We start from the raw sequence: 17114 nt of genomic DNA, 5'->3' as shown, positions 1-17114 counted from the left end.
GCCGACTTCTGCAGCTTAGAGGAGTCTGGGGGAAACGAAGGACTTCAAGAATAAACGTTATCAGGTCATTCGTAAAGATGTCATCCTGAAGGGGTTGTCGAACACTGTTATGGACTATGGTGGAGCCATTAATTCAATAACATATCATGACTTATGCACGTTATAGTTTGGTGTCCTTCTGGTTGCACGTTAAATTATAAGATATAAACCTGCTTTCCATCATACTTGTATGTATTCATAGGGAATACATCGTCCGCTAATTATTTGATACATTACTATCATATTATCTGTATTGATAGGGGATACATCTAGTATAAAATATCACTTTTAACACAGAGAAAAAGGAGAGAACTTTTTTGGATTGCTCATGTCCGTATTCATACACCTCGGGTTACTAACATAAGTGTCGGAAGGATCGAGTTAGAAAATTACTTTTAATCTCGATTTTTTGTACATTTGACACATAAGGAGCTCCATGTTTTCACCTAGAAAGAATCTTGATTGATCAATATGTCCATGATATTTTTTCCTAACAAGTATCAAATCATGAAAGATCCCTATTAAGCCTTGGATCAATAGTATATTTAAAATATGCTAAATAATTTAAAATTATATATAGCAAGTATATAAAAACATTAAAACTAATTTAAACATAATATATATCAACCAACACTATAAACATAAAATTGGTGGTAATTACACTAAACTTAGTTTTAATCATATCTATCATAGTTTCATGATTGACCTCTTAAACAAATAATAAAAAAATATTTAAATTTAGACATTTAAGTAATCTTTCTCGTATTACAAAACATAATTCATTTTATATAATCGGATTGGTTTATTCCCCTTTTTCAACACATCATATCCGATAATTGAATCGGACCAGTTAACGATCATCTTTCCGATAGGTTTGATTTTGTTTTTATTATTGGCTTTTTCTTCTTCCTTTTTAGAGCTTATCCAAATTCTGCTTTAAAAAGGAGGAGAATAGCGAATGCAAATTCCAAATGGTGACGATCGTCGTCATTATAATGGGCCTGTGACTGGGCCGAGGCCGAGGCCGGAGAGGCTTTGCTGCGGCCCTCTTCGACGATCCCACTGACGACGGATTGCAGTAAATGATCTCAAAAGAATCATTGACGCCTTATCGTCCTTATAAAGTAGATTTGTTGTGGAGATCTCGAAAGGCGCAAAGCACAGTGAGGTGCAAAGATTATGTATCTCCTTATCACGACAACCGTGACAGCGAAGATCGAAACGCCTCCGCACGGCAAGTGGCGATCTCCGCAACCCTCCCAACGACCAAAGTTGGTCACCAGCAGAACTCTTCGGCTCCACTAAAACCCACCCCCTCATCTCCCTAAAACCCTCTCCACCCCCCACTTCGCAATCCCTTTAGATCTCTTCTTCTTCCCTTCAGATCCGCTTGTTGTCGTTCGATGGATGAACAGCAGGAGGAAGAGATCTTCTTGGTGGTAGAAAGAGAGGCGGAGATGGTCTCCTCGTCCGATCCCCTGATTCCGATCAAGAGAGTCGCTTGGTTTCTTGATGCCAATCCCGTCCCCGTCGAAGAGCTCCCCCGGTATCCCTTCGCTCCGATGATGCATGTAAATGCCTCCCCCGTTCATCCCCGGGAGTCCAAGGTGCTGTTCAGAGGATGGGGCAGCCCTTTGCGCAAGTGGGGGGAGTGGGTCGATAAGCTTCGGCCCATCTATGGGGATCTTTGGAACAAGTCCGGCATCTTGGATGCCATTGGCGTGTCTACTTACAAGATCAAGAAAGACTACGCGTCCGTTTTGGGGCTGGCTGGGGTTTGGTGCGGAGAGACCAACACGTTTCTCTTCCCTTGGGGGGAGGCCACTGTTACATTAGAAGACACGATGGTTCTAGGTGGATTTCCGGTGCTCGGTGAGCCTGTCAGGGGTTCTTTGACCGGGGAGCTTGTGGAGATCGAACAGAAGATGGTGAAGGAGCATCGGACGTTTAACCGAAGCACCAGCAAGAAAGCAGATCAAAGTGCGTGGATGAAACATTACATGGAGCGTGAGGGCGATGAATTGGAGCACATTGCATTCTTGGCTTTGTGGTTGTCGCGGTTCGTTTTTCCTGGCCCCCCTGTTAAGACCGTGAAGCAGCACTTGCTTCCTATTGCTGTTCGTTTGGGACGAGGAATGAGGATTGCCCTTGCATCTGCGGTCCTGGCTAGCTTGTACCGTGACATGTCGGCCATCAAGGATTACCTTGTTGCTGATGATAGTAAAAAAACTGAACCTTTGGTTGTATGGGCACCTTTCAATTTGCTACAGCTTTGGGTGTGGGAGCATTTCTTGACTTTGAGGCCAGAGAAGCAAAATTTGATTGCTAATGGTGAGCCAAGAGCGGCACGGTGGCATGATGTGGGTAGAAAATTGGACCTCTCCTTTGTTGGTTCGGCTTTGGAGTCATCTGAATTTCAGTGGCACCCGTATATGGCTAGGTTGGAGAATTGGAGCAGGCCCTCTTTCTATAAGGATATTGGTGTGTGGATTTGTGGTGATGCATCCAAGGATGAAGAGTTGCGATCATTTGCACAGTGCTTGAGGGCTGCTGAGCTTGTAGGAGTAGACTGTATCGAACAGTATTTGCCTCACCGTGTGGCAATGCAGTTTGGATTTGATCAGGACTTGCCCTGCCATGTTCCTCGTTCGAATGCAATGTGGGAAGCTGCATGGGAGACTTATGATATTACTTCGAAAAATATTGCATTTTACGTCCCGGCACCACCTTTTAAGTCTGATATCACACAGCAGTACTCGATTTGGTGGAAACAATGCATGCCTTATTATAGTAAGTTAGTGGAAAATGATACACAAACACAAGGTTCCTTGGAAAATATCAAGTGGCAGAGCAAGGTAGTGGCAGAAAAAAACATGAAGAGAATCCAAACTTTGACAAGCATAAAGAAGAGAAAATTGCAAGAGTTCTATGATGCCATGATTTCTGATCATCTTCTTTCTGGAAACAATTCTGTTTCTGGTGATGATGACAGTGTAGAATCACAGAACTTTCAACTGAGTGCTGCTGAGACAGAAAAGCAGCATATTTGTTCCATGAAGCAAAAGGAACATATGGGCCTGAAACCTTCTAACAATTGTGTAGGGAAAGAAACACACGATCCGGTGGCTTCTCAATCTATCAAATCAGAAATATGTGAAGCTACTATAAGTACTTCATTGGAGAATGAGTACAAGGTAATGATGGAAGATTTTGATCAAAGAAATGGTTGGGGATCTGCTTATGACTATGTAGTCCTTAGGCAACCTGGAATGAATATTACTTCACAAGAGGCAAAACTGAAATTGGAACAAGCATTGGAGAAACGCATTATGATGAAAGCAGAGGAATCAGAACTTGAAATGCAGATTAAAGTTCTAAAGGAAGAAATTACTGCGATTGAGGCCAGAGTAATGGACTTAGAATCTGTTGCTGAGGTGCAATCATAACCAAATGCATGCTCTACTAAATTTTGTTCACATTGTATCATGTTTGTATATACCAATCTTACCGGTGCAATATTTTAAACTTAATATTGGTTAGTTCTGCTAACACTACTTGACTTGCAGCCCATTTCATCACTGAGCATATCCAAATACGTAAAGCTTGAAAGTTTGCTTGCATTGAGAATTTTTTTTATTCTAATGTGTGCATATAAGGCAATCCTGCATCCACCTTAAGGTGATCTATTTATCATAACAAGCTGTAACATACATGAGAAAATTTAATAGTCTAAATGTACATATATGTATAGAAGAATCTTGCCGACATGTGATGATGTGCACTAGAAATGTTCTGTCTTGGGTTAGTAGCCCACACACTATTGCTGATGAACACCCACCGAATTGCTGTGGTTTGTGACTTAGGACACATAGACATGGTTTGCCTACTCTTATATGTGTGTTTCTTCATAATAAAAATTTAAAGAACCATAGAAAGAGAAGAATCATATGATTACTGGATGGCAATTTTTTATCTTTGCAAAAGAAAATCTTAAAAGTGGAACTGTTAGTTATCAGATTGTAAGGAACCCTAGTTAGCATCAGTATGCTGACCATATCTTATGCTTCATTGCTTTTAAAATAATTCTTTATGTTTTGATTAGGTCATAGTAATCAAGTGGACTGCTTTCTTCTATTTGTAAAAGTGAACAAATACATGAGTTAGAGTAGACATTACTTCTCAAGTCTTCTTGAAATACAAAATTTTATTTTAAATAAGCGATGATGAACAGAACTAAACATGCAGAGGAAACTATACTTTAATGTGAAAAGAATTGGGAATTTCAATAATTTTCTTTAACATACATCAGAAAATGTGGGTCTTCTGTGGTAAACTTTATGACTCTTCAGACATACACATCAGAGGGTGTGGAGACTATCATGTATAAGAGTGATCTTGAACTATGAAAGACTACTTTCCATAGCGAAGTCTTGGCTCTTGAAATTATCTGCAAAAATTCAACCGTTGTAGCTTTCTGAAGTTCTGGGCTTAAGAGATATTGAATGCCAAAGATAGTAAGATGTCTGAGATGAAATTTGCCCAGTGTTTTTAATTTAAGAACTATACTTGGAAAGACTCCTATTTATAGTCTGGGCGTTGGTGGCCAATAAATATTTCTAAAATCAGGAATATTTCAGAGAATAATCTTTTTCATTCCCTAATCTCTTTCTTCTCTCTTTTTTTGCTTTCCTCTTTAATTTCCCTTTGAATATATATATTTTTAAGAAAAAGAGTCCAGTGAAGGTGTCTATCCTATGAATTTAATATCAAAACAAGTTAAAGAATATCTACTTCATGATTGAAGATATCATGGGCCAAAGTTATGGCCGACGAGGTGATGACTTTGCATATGAAGATTTTGCCTTTGACTAGTCTTCTGAACCCCATAACCGGCAAGGATAGGCTTATTAGCCCCATAATGCATCTAACCCAAGGATAGCAATATGGTTCCCTTCCATCCTAGTTGCCACATCATGATAGGCAACTGGCACACTGATCTCTCTCTCTTTCCTCTCTCTGTTCTCTGATCTTTTTTGTTGGATATCTTTTTCACTCAAAGTATAATATGCTCGATACGAGATGGCTATCCTATATTTTAGTAATTGCTACAGGAATTTAGTGACAGATTTATGCTTCTTTTGAACTGATTTCAGTAGTGTATTATAACATGTTGGTCGATAAGCTTTGAACACATTTTGAGACTGACATGCCTTGACATTGAGTGCAGCAGCATGGTTTATTATATCAACTAGTAAATTACCTTAGTTTATACACCCCCTTAAAGTACAACTTTTTTCTTAATTTAAAAGAAAATGTCATTCACAGTTTGTGAATTGGTTTGTTTTAGATATTCTTCAATCAAATCACTTCTGAGTCTCATTCATTCTGATTCTTGAGCATGACAATTCATGTCTGCATCACACAAGCATTTTTTTTTGCAATTTAATCTTTAAGGTCAAATCGTAACAGATTTATATTCCACATAATATAATATTGAAAATATCTCTAGACAGTAAAAGTAACAGGTTCAATTTATTATTAAAGCTTTTGTAATTTGATTCTTACATTAACAAAAAATAAGGAGAATGAACCCCATCGTGTCAACTCTTAGTATTGAGCAAGCATTTGGCTAATTGCATGATTCAAGTTTGTGACTAAATCTGTGGGAGTCACAGGCAGCCTGTTTAAAATTTGTTATTTACGGACTCCTAGATAAGAGTTCTATTATGAGTGAGAAAACCATAACAGCCATTTATACATTATGTACCAACTGATGTGACAGCATGCAGGCAGTTCTATTATTCCTTTTTCTTTGTATGTCTAATCTTAAGATGATTGTTTCTTACAGTGTCCTCAGTGGTTCGGTTTGGTTTTACATCATTTTTTTCAATAGCATAAACCAAATGGCATTATGGTTTGTCTTGTATTATCATTTACATAAATTTCAACTAGAACTTTGTATTTTATTGGATGATTTGGTGACTAAATGATGTATGCAGTTAACCTAGATCATACAATATAAACTAACCTCAATGCTTTTTAAGCATTGAAAAATCTGGATAGAATATACCGGAGGATGAAGAAACAAATGAAAACTTTTGTCAGGCACGAGTCTGTATGGTACATGCACTCTTTGACATACATTTCAGACAGCTTTTGTCAGGCTCAATTGATGATCATCGATGTGTTGCATTTTCAAACACTAAGAAATGAGAGATTGTCCAAGATCCATATAATAGCAGTAGGTGGAATGACAAGCATGCAAATATCTGGTGCAGTCTGTAATATATATGAAATTTAGGAAATGGAGGAGAGATGAAAATAGGGAGCATGGGTTCAATTTGGCGTACTGATAACCAGTGTTTTCCTGTAGGATATTAATCAACTAACCTTGTTGATAGTGAAGGATATGTCGGATTATGTAAAAGCCAAGTAAAAGCACCAAGGAGACATTGATATCTGACCACATTAGCCAGAGGCCAACGTACAAAACAAGAGAGTAGCAATGTGATGGTCGATGGGTTTACCTTTTTTATACCTGTTTCTTGGAGTAAACAAGAAAGTGAGTTTTCCAACAAGAAAATAGAGCTCGGGGGAGAAAGAGAGAATGCTTTATGTTGATGTTCTTTCTTATTTCCCATGATTCTATGGACATGGATTATAATTATATCAGTGAAAATTGATAATCACTTGATAAATAGATCACTGTTAGAGATGCAAAAACCAAGCGGTAATTAACTGAAATAGAGTTTCATGGTTCTTGCTTTAAGACTGTATTATGCTTCTTAAGATTTAACTAATGAAATGAAAGTTGGTGATCTATAAATCTTTCATCCTGTACAATTATTACAGATAGGAGAAGCTTGCTTCCAATTCTGATTGTTTGATATCTCAACCTTTAAAAACTAGCAAACCTAAGACATGGGTAGTAATAGTTGCAATATAGGACTAATTGTCTTTGTATAATCCAAGTTCTCATGTTGTTTGTATGGTGCTGTATACTGATCAATGGTACAGTCTCTGTTTTGCTTAATGTTAATAAAATTAATATATGCCTGATTAGGACTATGCTTCAATTTTCAATAAAGCACCTTATTGCTTGTAAATTGCTGTCGTTAACTGTGTTTCTGTTTACTGTTGACTATGTAGGTCCTGATTCATGTTATGTTGATAAAGCCTTCTATTTTCTTATTCATTATAAGAATGATAGGCTTTTCATAGCTGTTGGATGTTTAGAAACAGCTAAAATGAACCAACTAACATGTTGAACAGTTAGATGGCTTTCCGATGATGAGTGGTATGGAGAGTACTTGTTAGCAACTGCTTTGGTGCTTGAATATTTATTACACTATGGGATATGCATAGTCATATGACATAGCTGGTTGATATATCAATTATTAGAGACTTGCAACTTAAGACCACATGGGTATTATTAGTCTTACTGTTTGAATCGCCATGTTTCATTTACAATTAATATAATAAATGGATATGCATCTGATAACATATTTTAGTGTCCTCTTTTATCCCGAGTTACATAGGTTCTGATCAGTGTCGTAGCATATGGGACTTAGGAGAATGTTCAACTGATCAAATAAAACGTTTGTTTCTTGATAGCTCAATTTATGAGAAGTGGCTGACTAAATGCTGGATGTTTGGGAACAACTAAAAACCAAGAACACTAGAAAAGAGGTTTTCAAGGGTGTATTTGGTGCCATAATCAGCAAGTAGTTTATTATATATCATTGAGGCAGAGTATAAGGAGACTAGCAGAAATTTTGACATATCCATGAGGTTTTAGATATCCCCACCTGAATGATATGAATATTAGTTACTGATTTAAGAAAGGCAGGTGATATGTTTGGTTGAAAGTTGACAGTATTTCTTAAAATTGTAGTTTAAATTCATTAATGATAAAACCAAAAGAGTTATAATATGATGGTCATAAAACTGAGATGATTCAATGCCTGATTTTGTTTTTTTTTATCAAGAAATTTTTACTTAGCAGATTCATCTTGCAGTTGAATGCTTCCTGGAGTTGGGAGGATTGTAACGGGAGATAGCAAAGGGTCTCTAAAGTCTTCTAGAAATAATTGTAGATTGATCTTCTCTGAAATAGTATATTACAGTGAGGATAAAGCATCATCCAAATAAGTTTATGCATCATCTTTGTGCTCAATTCTGAATTGCTTTTGAGGTCATTCAAGCTTGCTTTTCTATAGATGATTTGAAGTGTTCATTAATGGTTCAACTCCTCTTTCCAGTGTTTCACTGACATCTCTTATATTAAGCTGCTCCTTCTCAAAGCTACTGTTGGAATTGTTAGCATCAGATTATTCTAAGCTGACAAGTAGCTCTTTTTTATGATAATGCATCAGATCATTGATTCTTCCATTCATGTAAATATGTTGCAGCATAGATGAGTTATAATATTCTGTGCTAATATCCTTTACAGCCAATGTTGATCTAGTCTCATATATTAATTTCTTTCTTGATATTCTTCACAACCTTTGTTGTTTTCTTAAGCTTTGTTGTTTCCTTGGTGCCATCAATCGTGACGGCTTGATTCTGTTCCGAAGGCGTAAGCATGTTTTGATGGCTGATGTGATGATAGTGTGAGATGATCGGAACTCGGAAAAGTCAGGCTAAGACGATCCCGAGGTGCTGGTTGGACTCCCGAGGTGAGTTCAGAGTCGAGCTGAGGTGGTCCTGGCCTCTTTGGGATTCTGGAGATGAGTCGAGATGTGCTTTAGCTTCGTCGGGGATCCTGCACAAGTGGTCAGCATCAAGGGAGAGTTTCGGACCGACTCCTCTAATTGTAAAGTTAGTATGAGTGGGAGTGTGAATAGTAGAAGTTTTGAGTTTGGTCTCCTCTTTAGATCTTGGGGATCAGCTTTTATACTTGGGCAATCGGTGAAAGGTAATCAATGGCTGACAGGGATGGGCTCGTACACTCTCATGGGGCTCATTCATGCAGACAGTCAAATTGTATGGGCTCGTACACTCTCATGGGGCTCATTCATGCAGACAGTCAAATTGTATGATTCACTGTGATGTGTCGTCAGCGAAGGAGAATTACAGAGGTGTCGCTTGACAGCGTTGACGGTCGACTGTGCCAGTCGGTCGAGGAAGGGGCAGAAGATTGCTACCCTGCCTTTTGCCTCTGTGAAAGAGGATAAAGATGTTTCTCTGCCCACGTCAGCGTTCAAGCGGTAGTGAGTTGGCAGGCCAAGCGGCAAGTCGACGCTAATACTAGCATGTTCTCTATCAAGCTTCATACCCTTCGATATTTGTTTTCAGTTGATCTAGGCTGCTGCAGGTTATCAGTAATGCTTCTCGTTGCCCATTTTCCCTTCTGCCTTGGAAGAAAAGGTTTGGTTATGGTTACGTCCAAGTTGTTTAAATGTCAATGACGTAATTCACCGTAATTTTGACTGGGCTAGGAAAAATCTGAACTCGAGTCCGGTTAGACCGGTCAAGATTGAAGACGTGCGGGTTCGGACGCGTTCAGTCCCAAACCGAGTCTGTCGTTTCACTTGACAACGAAGTGTTGTTCCCATTCCCCCTACTACGCTGCTCCAACCACCCTCGATCTCGGAACCCAAATGGCGTCGGCTTCGTTGCTCAAGGGGCGCATCTACCTCTTCGGCCTGCTTCCCTCCCCGTTCACCAAACAACGACGGCCGCCCTCCTGCTACTCCACCGCGGCCATTTCCTCTTCTTCTCCTGACCCCTTCGCTGTGAACTTCCTCATCGACCACTGCAACCTCCCCCTGTCCGTCGCTGTCGCTGCCGCTCGTTCCCTGCTCATCACCGAGCCTTCCACCGAGTTGCACCTGACCGTCCTCCCTCTCTTCTGATCCTACGGCCTCTCCTCCTCTCAAATTGGCCGCGTCGTCGCCTATTACCCCGCTATTCTACTCTCCCGGCCAAATCGCACCCTCGTTCCCAAGCTCCGCTTCCTCTCCTCCTTCCTCCCGCCCACTCACCTCCCTGATCTCGTCGCCAGCAGCCCTAGCCTCCTCTTCCGCAACCTTACGCGCCAGATCGAGCCCCTCTTTCCTTCATACGCTGCTTCCTCGACTCACCCGACGCCCTTCTCCTAGCCGCCCCCGGTCTCGTCACCTGCAGACTCGCTGATACCGCCACCCCCAATATCAGCTTCCTCCTTTCCCGTGGCGTCCCCTCCGGCAGCATCGCCAAGCTCCTCTGCGCCCATCCGCGTTCCATTGCCCTGCCGGCTGCTCGCTTTGCCGAAACTGTCTGCATGGTTGAAGCTCTAGGCCTTCGCCCTGATACGTCCATGTTTGTCTACGCCATCAGTGTCATGAATGGTATGTGGCGGTCGACATGGGAGGTCAAGCTAAAGGTCTTTCGGAGGCTCGGGTGGTCAGAAGATGAGTTCCGGATTGCCTTCCAGAGGGGCCCCGCTGTTTGTGCTGGTGTCGGAACCAAAGATGCGGAAGATGGTGCAATTCTTGATGGAGGAGGTCAAGTTGAAGGGGTCCAACTTGAGCCGAGAGCCAAGGTTGCTGATGTACAGCCTGGAGAATAGGCTCTTGCCAAGGTTCAGTGTGTTCCGCATGATGGAAGCCAAAGGACTGGTCACGGATGGTAGTGAGAGAAAGAGGACTAGCTTGGTGATTGGGATGTTCACATGCAGTGTCCGAACGTTCTTGGAGAAGTATGTGCGAAGGTACCGTGAGGTGGCTCCTGAGTTAATGGATGTATACAATGGTAGGGTGCATTAGAAAAATGCCAAAGGGCAGCATGGAGGCATTTTAAGATGTTTCATCTGAAATTTACATATCTTGATGTGCGGTTATCACGCACCAGAAAGAACAGTCAGAAGAATTGGGGAATGGTATTCTTCCTTGTGATCACGAGGATAAGTTGCATAGGAGACATGACTGTACTTGGGGTATTTGGCAAGGAAGAAAAATTATTCGAGTGAACGATCAGCTTATCGCAAGAGGAAGTCTTTTGTCGCTGACATTATGGATACTTGATGTTAGCTACACATGTAAGTCGATAGTGCCAAGGAATTTTGGAAGATGTTAAATCAACAGAATCACTGCAGTCATCTGTTGCTTACTTACATATGGTTCATTGAGATTTCTGAATGTGCATCCGCATGCCAAATACCTCATTTAAGTACAAGATTATGTTCTTTAATGACAAGAATTTCATTTACTCTTGTAGGAAAACAGTATCATGCTCTTTTTCTTAGTGTCTTTTCAGTAATGTCTTCAATGACTTCCACAAGCTAATTTGCTTGACATCAGTCTTCTCTATGAACTGCAGATTTTTCTTCTTTGGTTGTTCTGACTTGTTCATTTTCATATCAGTAAATTTTTTTTTTCAAAGATACCAATATTGATAGAAAAACACATGGTGTTGCTTCTTTGGTACCTTAGTTATTTTGTAGATCCAGCATAATGAAGTTTCTGACTACTGAGGTAGATTTGTGATTGTTAAACTTTAACATGATTGTAAAGCAAGCTGATGTTTGCTTGTTAGTTGTTGAATTTGTAGATTCTTTGCTAATTCTGTTTAATTAGGAGTAGAATTACTATCCCCATCTATAGCCTAGAAGAACAGGGTCACACCAGTTTGGACTTACTTTGCCTCAACTTCCTTGAATTTGAACAAGATGGAGAGTACCTGAATTTAAGTATGTTACAATCAATATATAATTTGTCTCGCATAGATTAATCTTGCTGTCAAATATGGTTATTAGATTTATGCTAGACCTAACAGAACCTTTTTGATTGATGCATTTAGATCTTTCCTATCACCTTAAAAGGACACAAATTTTTTATCTTCATCTATGGACATGAGAAGATCCCTTTAGCAGCCTAAAGACATCATCCCCTGGTAATTGACTGCCTACAAGTATAGGAGTTTGGCTAGCCCCAAACCTTGTTAGGCTTTATATCACTTGGGTGAGTCTACGAGCAGGCTCAAGTGTCACACCAATTGCCCATGTTCAATCAACACATTCTGTTGATTTTATGATGCTCGGAAAGATCATGCCGGGTATAATGTTTTCTTTTACCTATATTTAGTCTCGTGACCCAAAAATATTATCCAATTGCTCAAGAATTATTTTATATTGATAATTTATGAATATTACATCAAATTTACTATAATATAAATTTTTGGTTGCATCATTTGTATCTTCATCCCCTTCAAAGCTAAGGTGACCCAAAAAAATTCAACCTGATGAGTTTTATATAAATAATTTGTTTTTTATATAGTAGTCGATCTCTCCTATTATAATTAGATTCATGTTTTAATTGATTGTTGATTTGCTTTGCTGCACATTAACATCAAAATGCCCTCTTGCTTCTTAATGTGCTTTAATTTGATAATATAATATTTTTCAGTCTTAATATTTTCTATCTCAGGTGCCAGTTGGGGTTAGATTATGTGTTTTCAATTGCCTTTGATTATATCATGTTCTTTTTGTATCTTATTATAATATTTTTTGATTAAATCCATGCAATAGATCTAAAATATCTAAAATACTGCACCTATGATTGTGAGTTGCAGCTTTTGATTAAATATTTTCTTTGCATGCATGTCCAGTTATAAGCAAACTACATTCTGATGGGATCACTTTTCTCATGATTTTGTAGATAGCCTCTTGTTTTCATAAAATTTTACCAATTTAAACTTGGTTGCATGATTCGATTGCTTGTAGGCGATTTTTTATCGTTAACGTTGTTTACCGAAAAATGGATTTGAAAGCTTCATATTTTTCATCTGAAATAGATATGTTGCCATCTTTTCTCATGTTCTCCGTCAAATTCTGTAATATCTGATAACATTTCAGATTTTAAAAAAAAACCTTATTTTTTATTCATATTTTCCATCCAAAATCGGTATGTTGACATCTTTCCTCATGTTCTCCACCAAATTCTGTAATACCTGGTAACATTGCATGTTCTCGACCAAATTCTGTAATATCTGATAACAATTCAGAAAATCTTGATGTAATTCATGGTAGATTTGATTTGCAGCAGCTTTCTGGCAATGCTACTGGTGGCAGGATCTTTTGTGTTTTACTCTCTGATGATGGATCCGCCCAAACATGCATCAGTATCTTGGTGAAGTGTATGACCCTAACAATGGTACAACTACAACCAATTGTGTTTCTTCCATGAAACTTGAGTTTGTCTCATTGTTCATGTGGGTTTCTGCATCGTATCAGAGTGCGGATAAAATTTAGCATCTGACCTTTCACAATATCTTTCAGTTTTAGGGATGTGATTGGAATTGTCCTCTGCAAGTTCTGCTTCCTTCTTGGTATTATATCAAAATGTGGCAGGTCCAGAACACAAAACACTTTTCTTTGGATGTTCAACTATATATTGCATCTTTGAGTTTTGATTGAGATCTTGGATATGGATGATTTGCATAAAGAAGCAATATATACTTGAGTTGTATGTTCACTTGGCTGTATGTTTGATTTATCCTTCTTAAGTTCATGCCAAGAACACATGTTTCCTAGTATTTGTATGCGCTAAGGCTTGATTGAAGTTATTAGATCATAATCATCATGTCATATCAAAGACATGTATTAATGAGATGTTTAAGGATGCAGGATTAATTTTTTGTTCCTAAATGTTGTTACTGTAAGCATAACGAGGATTCTTAGGGGTTCGTTCTCTCTGTGCTCTCTTTTGATCTGCTATTTTTTCTTTGGTTACTTCCAAATAAATATAAAGACAATCTCATAAGAATAACCTTCTCCACATCATAAATCGATCCTCTGCGTCCATTTCCGTTGATGAAATGTCAATAACCAGGCAGGAAAAAAACACTTCTTATTATATTTTTGCCCTAATATCTGTGAAATCAACCTGATTGCATGATAAAATAGGTAAGTAGATCGGGTCTGATGGATACAGATCACGCGTCAAGAGTCGTTCTGCCGATCACCTTTCATCTCCTGTAGAAGTTTCCCGGCCTCCTCATCAGCTTGCTGAGCCTTTTTCTCCGCCTCCTTGGCCTTGAGAGCCTGCAGCTTGACATGATTGTAGTAGGCGACGCCGAGGAAGGCGATCCCGTAGCCGAAGAGGTTGATGGGGGTGACGGTGTCGCGGATGACGGACCAGGAGAAGGCGATGAGGAGCCAGTCCTTGACGACGCCGGCGACGTTCATGGTGAGGGCGGAGGTCTTTCCGACGAGGAGGAAGACGGCGAGGTTGAGAGCGAAGGCGCAGAAGGAGTTGGTGATGAAGACGAGGAGGTCCGGGCGGAAGGAGGACCTGTTACGGAGGAGGGGCAGCTCGACGACGAACCAGGGGACGAGGAGGAAGGCAAAGCAGCAGGGGGCGACGTAGTAAAGGGAGGTGATGGGGTTGAGGGAGATGCCCTTGGAGGTGAGGAGGATCTGGATGAGGACGAGGCGGGTGGCCTCGAAGGCGACGGCGCCGAGTTGGAGGGCGACCCCCCAGGCGACGAAGCGGGCCTCGCCGTAAGCGGCGACGGCGACGCCCAAGGAGATGGAGAGCATGTTGAGCATGGAGGAGGTCTTAAACGACTCCTTTTTGAGGAGGACACCGATGGAGTAGACGGCGACGGGCATGAGAGCCTTGAGCATCTGGATGAAGGAGACGGAGAGGTAGATGTAGGCGGAGTTGGAGAACCAGAGGGAGAGGGAGTAGAGCGCGCCGATGGGGACGACGGAGGCGACATAGAGGTCGCGAGTCATGGGCGGCGAGGACGGCGGGTCGACCAGGCGGAGCACGCGGACGAGGAGGACGGCGAGGGAGGAGCAGAAGGCCATGTGAACCATGGTGAGGCTGATTGGGAAGGGCCAGTTGTACATCTTGGGGTCGAGGATGTACTTGTTGTACACGATCACCGTGAAGCTGAGGAAGATCCAGATCGCCACATATGCGTACGAAAGCAGCACCTTCCGCACCACCCCGCCGTCTCCTCCTCCCCCCTCTACTCCGCCGCCGCTCCCTTCTCGTCCCATCTCTCCTCCTCCTCCTCCTCTATGTCCGATCTACAACTATATATCTGATTACTATTCTTCCTCCTTCCTTCTCTGGTAGGAGATGGGGATCAGATCAGTAGGAAGAGGTGAAATGGAGGGATTCGCCTGAGAATGTAGGAGATTGGGCGTGGGTTTAGAAGAAAGATGGGAAAAGAGGGGTTGGGGGCTGGGGGGAGAGGGGGGGGTGGAGATTGGTGGATCTGAGAGAGCGCAGTTGAGAGAAGAGGAAGACCACACTATTCCGAGTCGTAGGAGACGGGAAACACGACTGGGACTCTGCAGATTAGATAATATGAGGCGTATATAATTCGCCGGATCGATCCCAGAAACCTCGAGATCTCGGTGGCGGAGCGGATACCCCTAAGCGTAGCCGACGCACGTGATTGTGGTGTCTTCCCTTCTTCCCACCTAAATTTCCGTAGCAGGTGGGACCCATATCTTCGGAAGCCAGTGGCTTCAGAGGTCAATGCTTGGGATGGTGGACCACTTCCTATGTTAGTCGTGGCATCGTCCGTGAGACGCAGTGTGGAGAGTGTGACGGGTACCTAACAGCTAGACACGGATCCAATTGGCATCCATGTTGTTAGTCAATTCTTTGATATATTACATTTAATCCCATATAACAGGGAAAGCATCTGAGAGGCATCCAAGAGGGCACAAAACGTAGTAATGGTTGAGGCCTTGAGATGGTCTCGATTCCGGGAGAGCCTCACGTGAAGCGGGAGGTGCTCTGTGGACGCCGAGCACCGACCATTACTACGCCGAGTGACACGAATCAAATGCCCCTCGGTGACATCCGTCTACGAACGACAGGGTGGACGGCACTTCGTAGTTATTTGCAGGTGCGACGGCGTACGGTGATTATTATGATTAATGTTACTTGCAATATCCTGTTTCCGTTGTAATACACATCCACTGTTGGACAATTATTTTTTTGCGAGAACACTGGACATGACTTTTACAACCCCGTTATTATGTTGCAGAATTGAGATCATTTATCATCACATAAGGATGAATTAAAAAAAAACTTAAAATTTAAAAATTTCTGAGAGAACATCTTAAAATATCTTTTTAAAAAATAACTATCCTACCCTTTTCGACCTTTGTTCTTCATCGCGTCAATCATCCCTCTCCGTCCTATCGATCATCCTCTCTTGACTATCTATGTCTTTATACTCGAACTAACCCTATCGATCACCCCCTCTCGTCCCCTTGTCAGCTGTGCCTTTACGCAATGGATGATTCCGCTAGTAACCCATGCCTCGATGCACGAACTAGCCCATTGGTCACCCCCCTTTATGCGTAGGCTAATCTCACCTACACCTCTGCATGTGGGCTGGTCCTGTCATTCGTTCCACTCCGTGTGCACGACACCCCCATGGTCCGATGAGAGCAGTTAAAGCTAGTGTGGGCACTCATGCCTACACCCATGATGCTCTTGGGTCCGACAAGGGTGCAAGGGCAATGATAGAGGCAACACAAAGAGGAGGAGGCGATGATGGATCCGACAAGGATAAGGGTAAAACGATCTTTTCATGTGGCTATGGGTACTTGTAAAATTTTTTCAAAGTTGACGTGCTTTGTGAGAATTTCTCAAATTTAGAGGATTTTTTTGAGAATTTGTCCATCTAATAATCACTTTTGATATAGGCTTATTTATAGAAATATTAAATTTAATTTTGCTATTAGATAAGAAGATGATATAAAAGTTGGTTAAATCAGGTATCTTTATTTTAATTACAATCAGACTCTTTATTTGTTAAAGCAATTTTTGATTATTTGACCTGTGGATAACTAGAATCTATTTCTCTCTTAAGAATATCGATGGTAGAACCGACTATAGCATCAAATTTACTCACCTAAGACCTATAAAATTATGTGGTGTGCATGTCTCACAAAGTCCTTCCAAAACTTAAGTAAAAAGAAGTGACCTTTTTATAATATAATAGAGAATCATAGGGATTAAATTATATATGAAAAAAATCAAAGATATAATTATAAATTTATGGCTCATCTAGTTGTAAGTGACAAGTGTACTAAATCCAAAATTTATGGGCTCATTTTA

The 17114-nt window shown here is 40.8% G+C and overlaps 2 protein-coding genes across 4 annotated transcripts; one reads left to right on the top strand and one right to left on the bottom strand.

Moving 5' to 3' along the window:
• Nucleotides 1-1158: 1158 nt before the first annotated feature.
• Nucleotides 1159-13488, top strand: LOC135644571 (protein MAIN-LIKE 2-like). 3 transcript variants are annotated; one of them, XR_010498513.1, is made up of 3 exons: nucleotides 1159-3473; nucleotides 8616-11059; nucleotides 13065-13488. XR_010498513.1 is itself a non-coding variant. In XM_065162260.1 (2 exons), exons 1-2 carry the CDS (start codon nucleotides 1443-1445, stop codon nucleotides 8619-8621), a joined length of 2037 nt encoding a protein of 678 aa, XP_065018332.1. In that variant the 5' UTR covers nucleotides 1159-1442; the 3' UTR covers nucleotides 8622-11130. The 3 variants fall into 3 exon arrangements, 1 of the variants encoding a protein (XP_065018332.1); XR_010498512.1 differs by having other exon boundaries at nucleotides 13062-13488; XM_065162260.1 differs by lacking the exon at nucleotides 13065-13488 and having other exon boundaries at nucleotides 8616-11130.
• A 365-nt stretch (nucleotides 13489-13853) lies between these two features.
• Nucleotides 13854-15415, bottom strand: LOC103993426 (probable sugar phosphate/phosphate translocator At5g25400). Its single transcript, XM_009413494.3, has one exon. The coding sequence runs from the start codon at nucleotides 15026-15028 to the stop codon at nucleotides 13961-13963; it is 1068 nt and encodes a 355-aa protein (XP_009411769.2). The 5' UTR covers nucleotides 15029-15415; the 3' UTR covers nucleotides 13854-13960.
• Nucleotides 15416-17114: the final 1699 nt, after the last annotated feature.

Source organism: Musa acuminata, chromosome BXJ3-8 (genome assembly GCF_036884655.1).
Source record: "Musa acuminata AAA Group cultivar baxijiao chromosome BXJ3-8, Cavendish_Baxijiao_AAA, whole genome shotgun sequence".
In the NCBI taxonomy this organism is placed as follows: Eukaryota; Viridiplantae; Streptophyta; class Magnoliopsida; order Zingiberales; family Musaceae; genus Musa; species Musa acuminata.
Note: the sequence above shows the minus strand (reverse complement) of the source record. Positions and strands in the feature narration are given on the sequence as shown.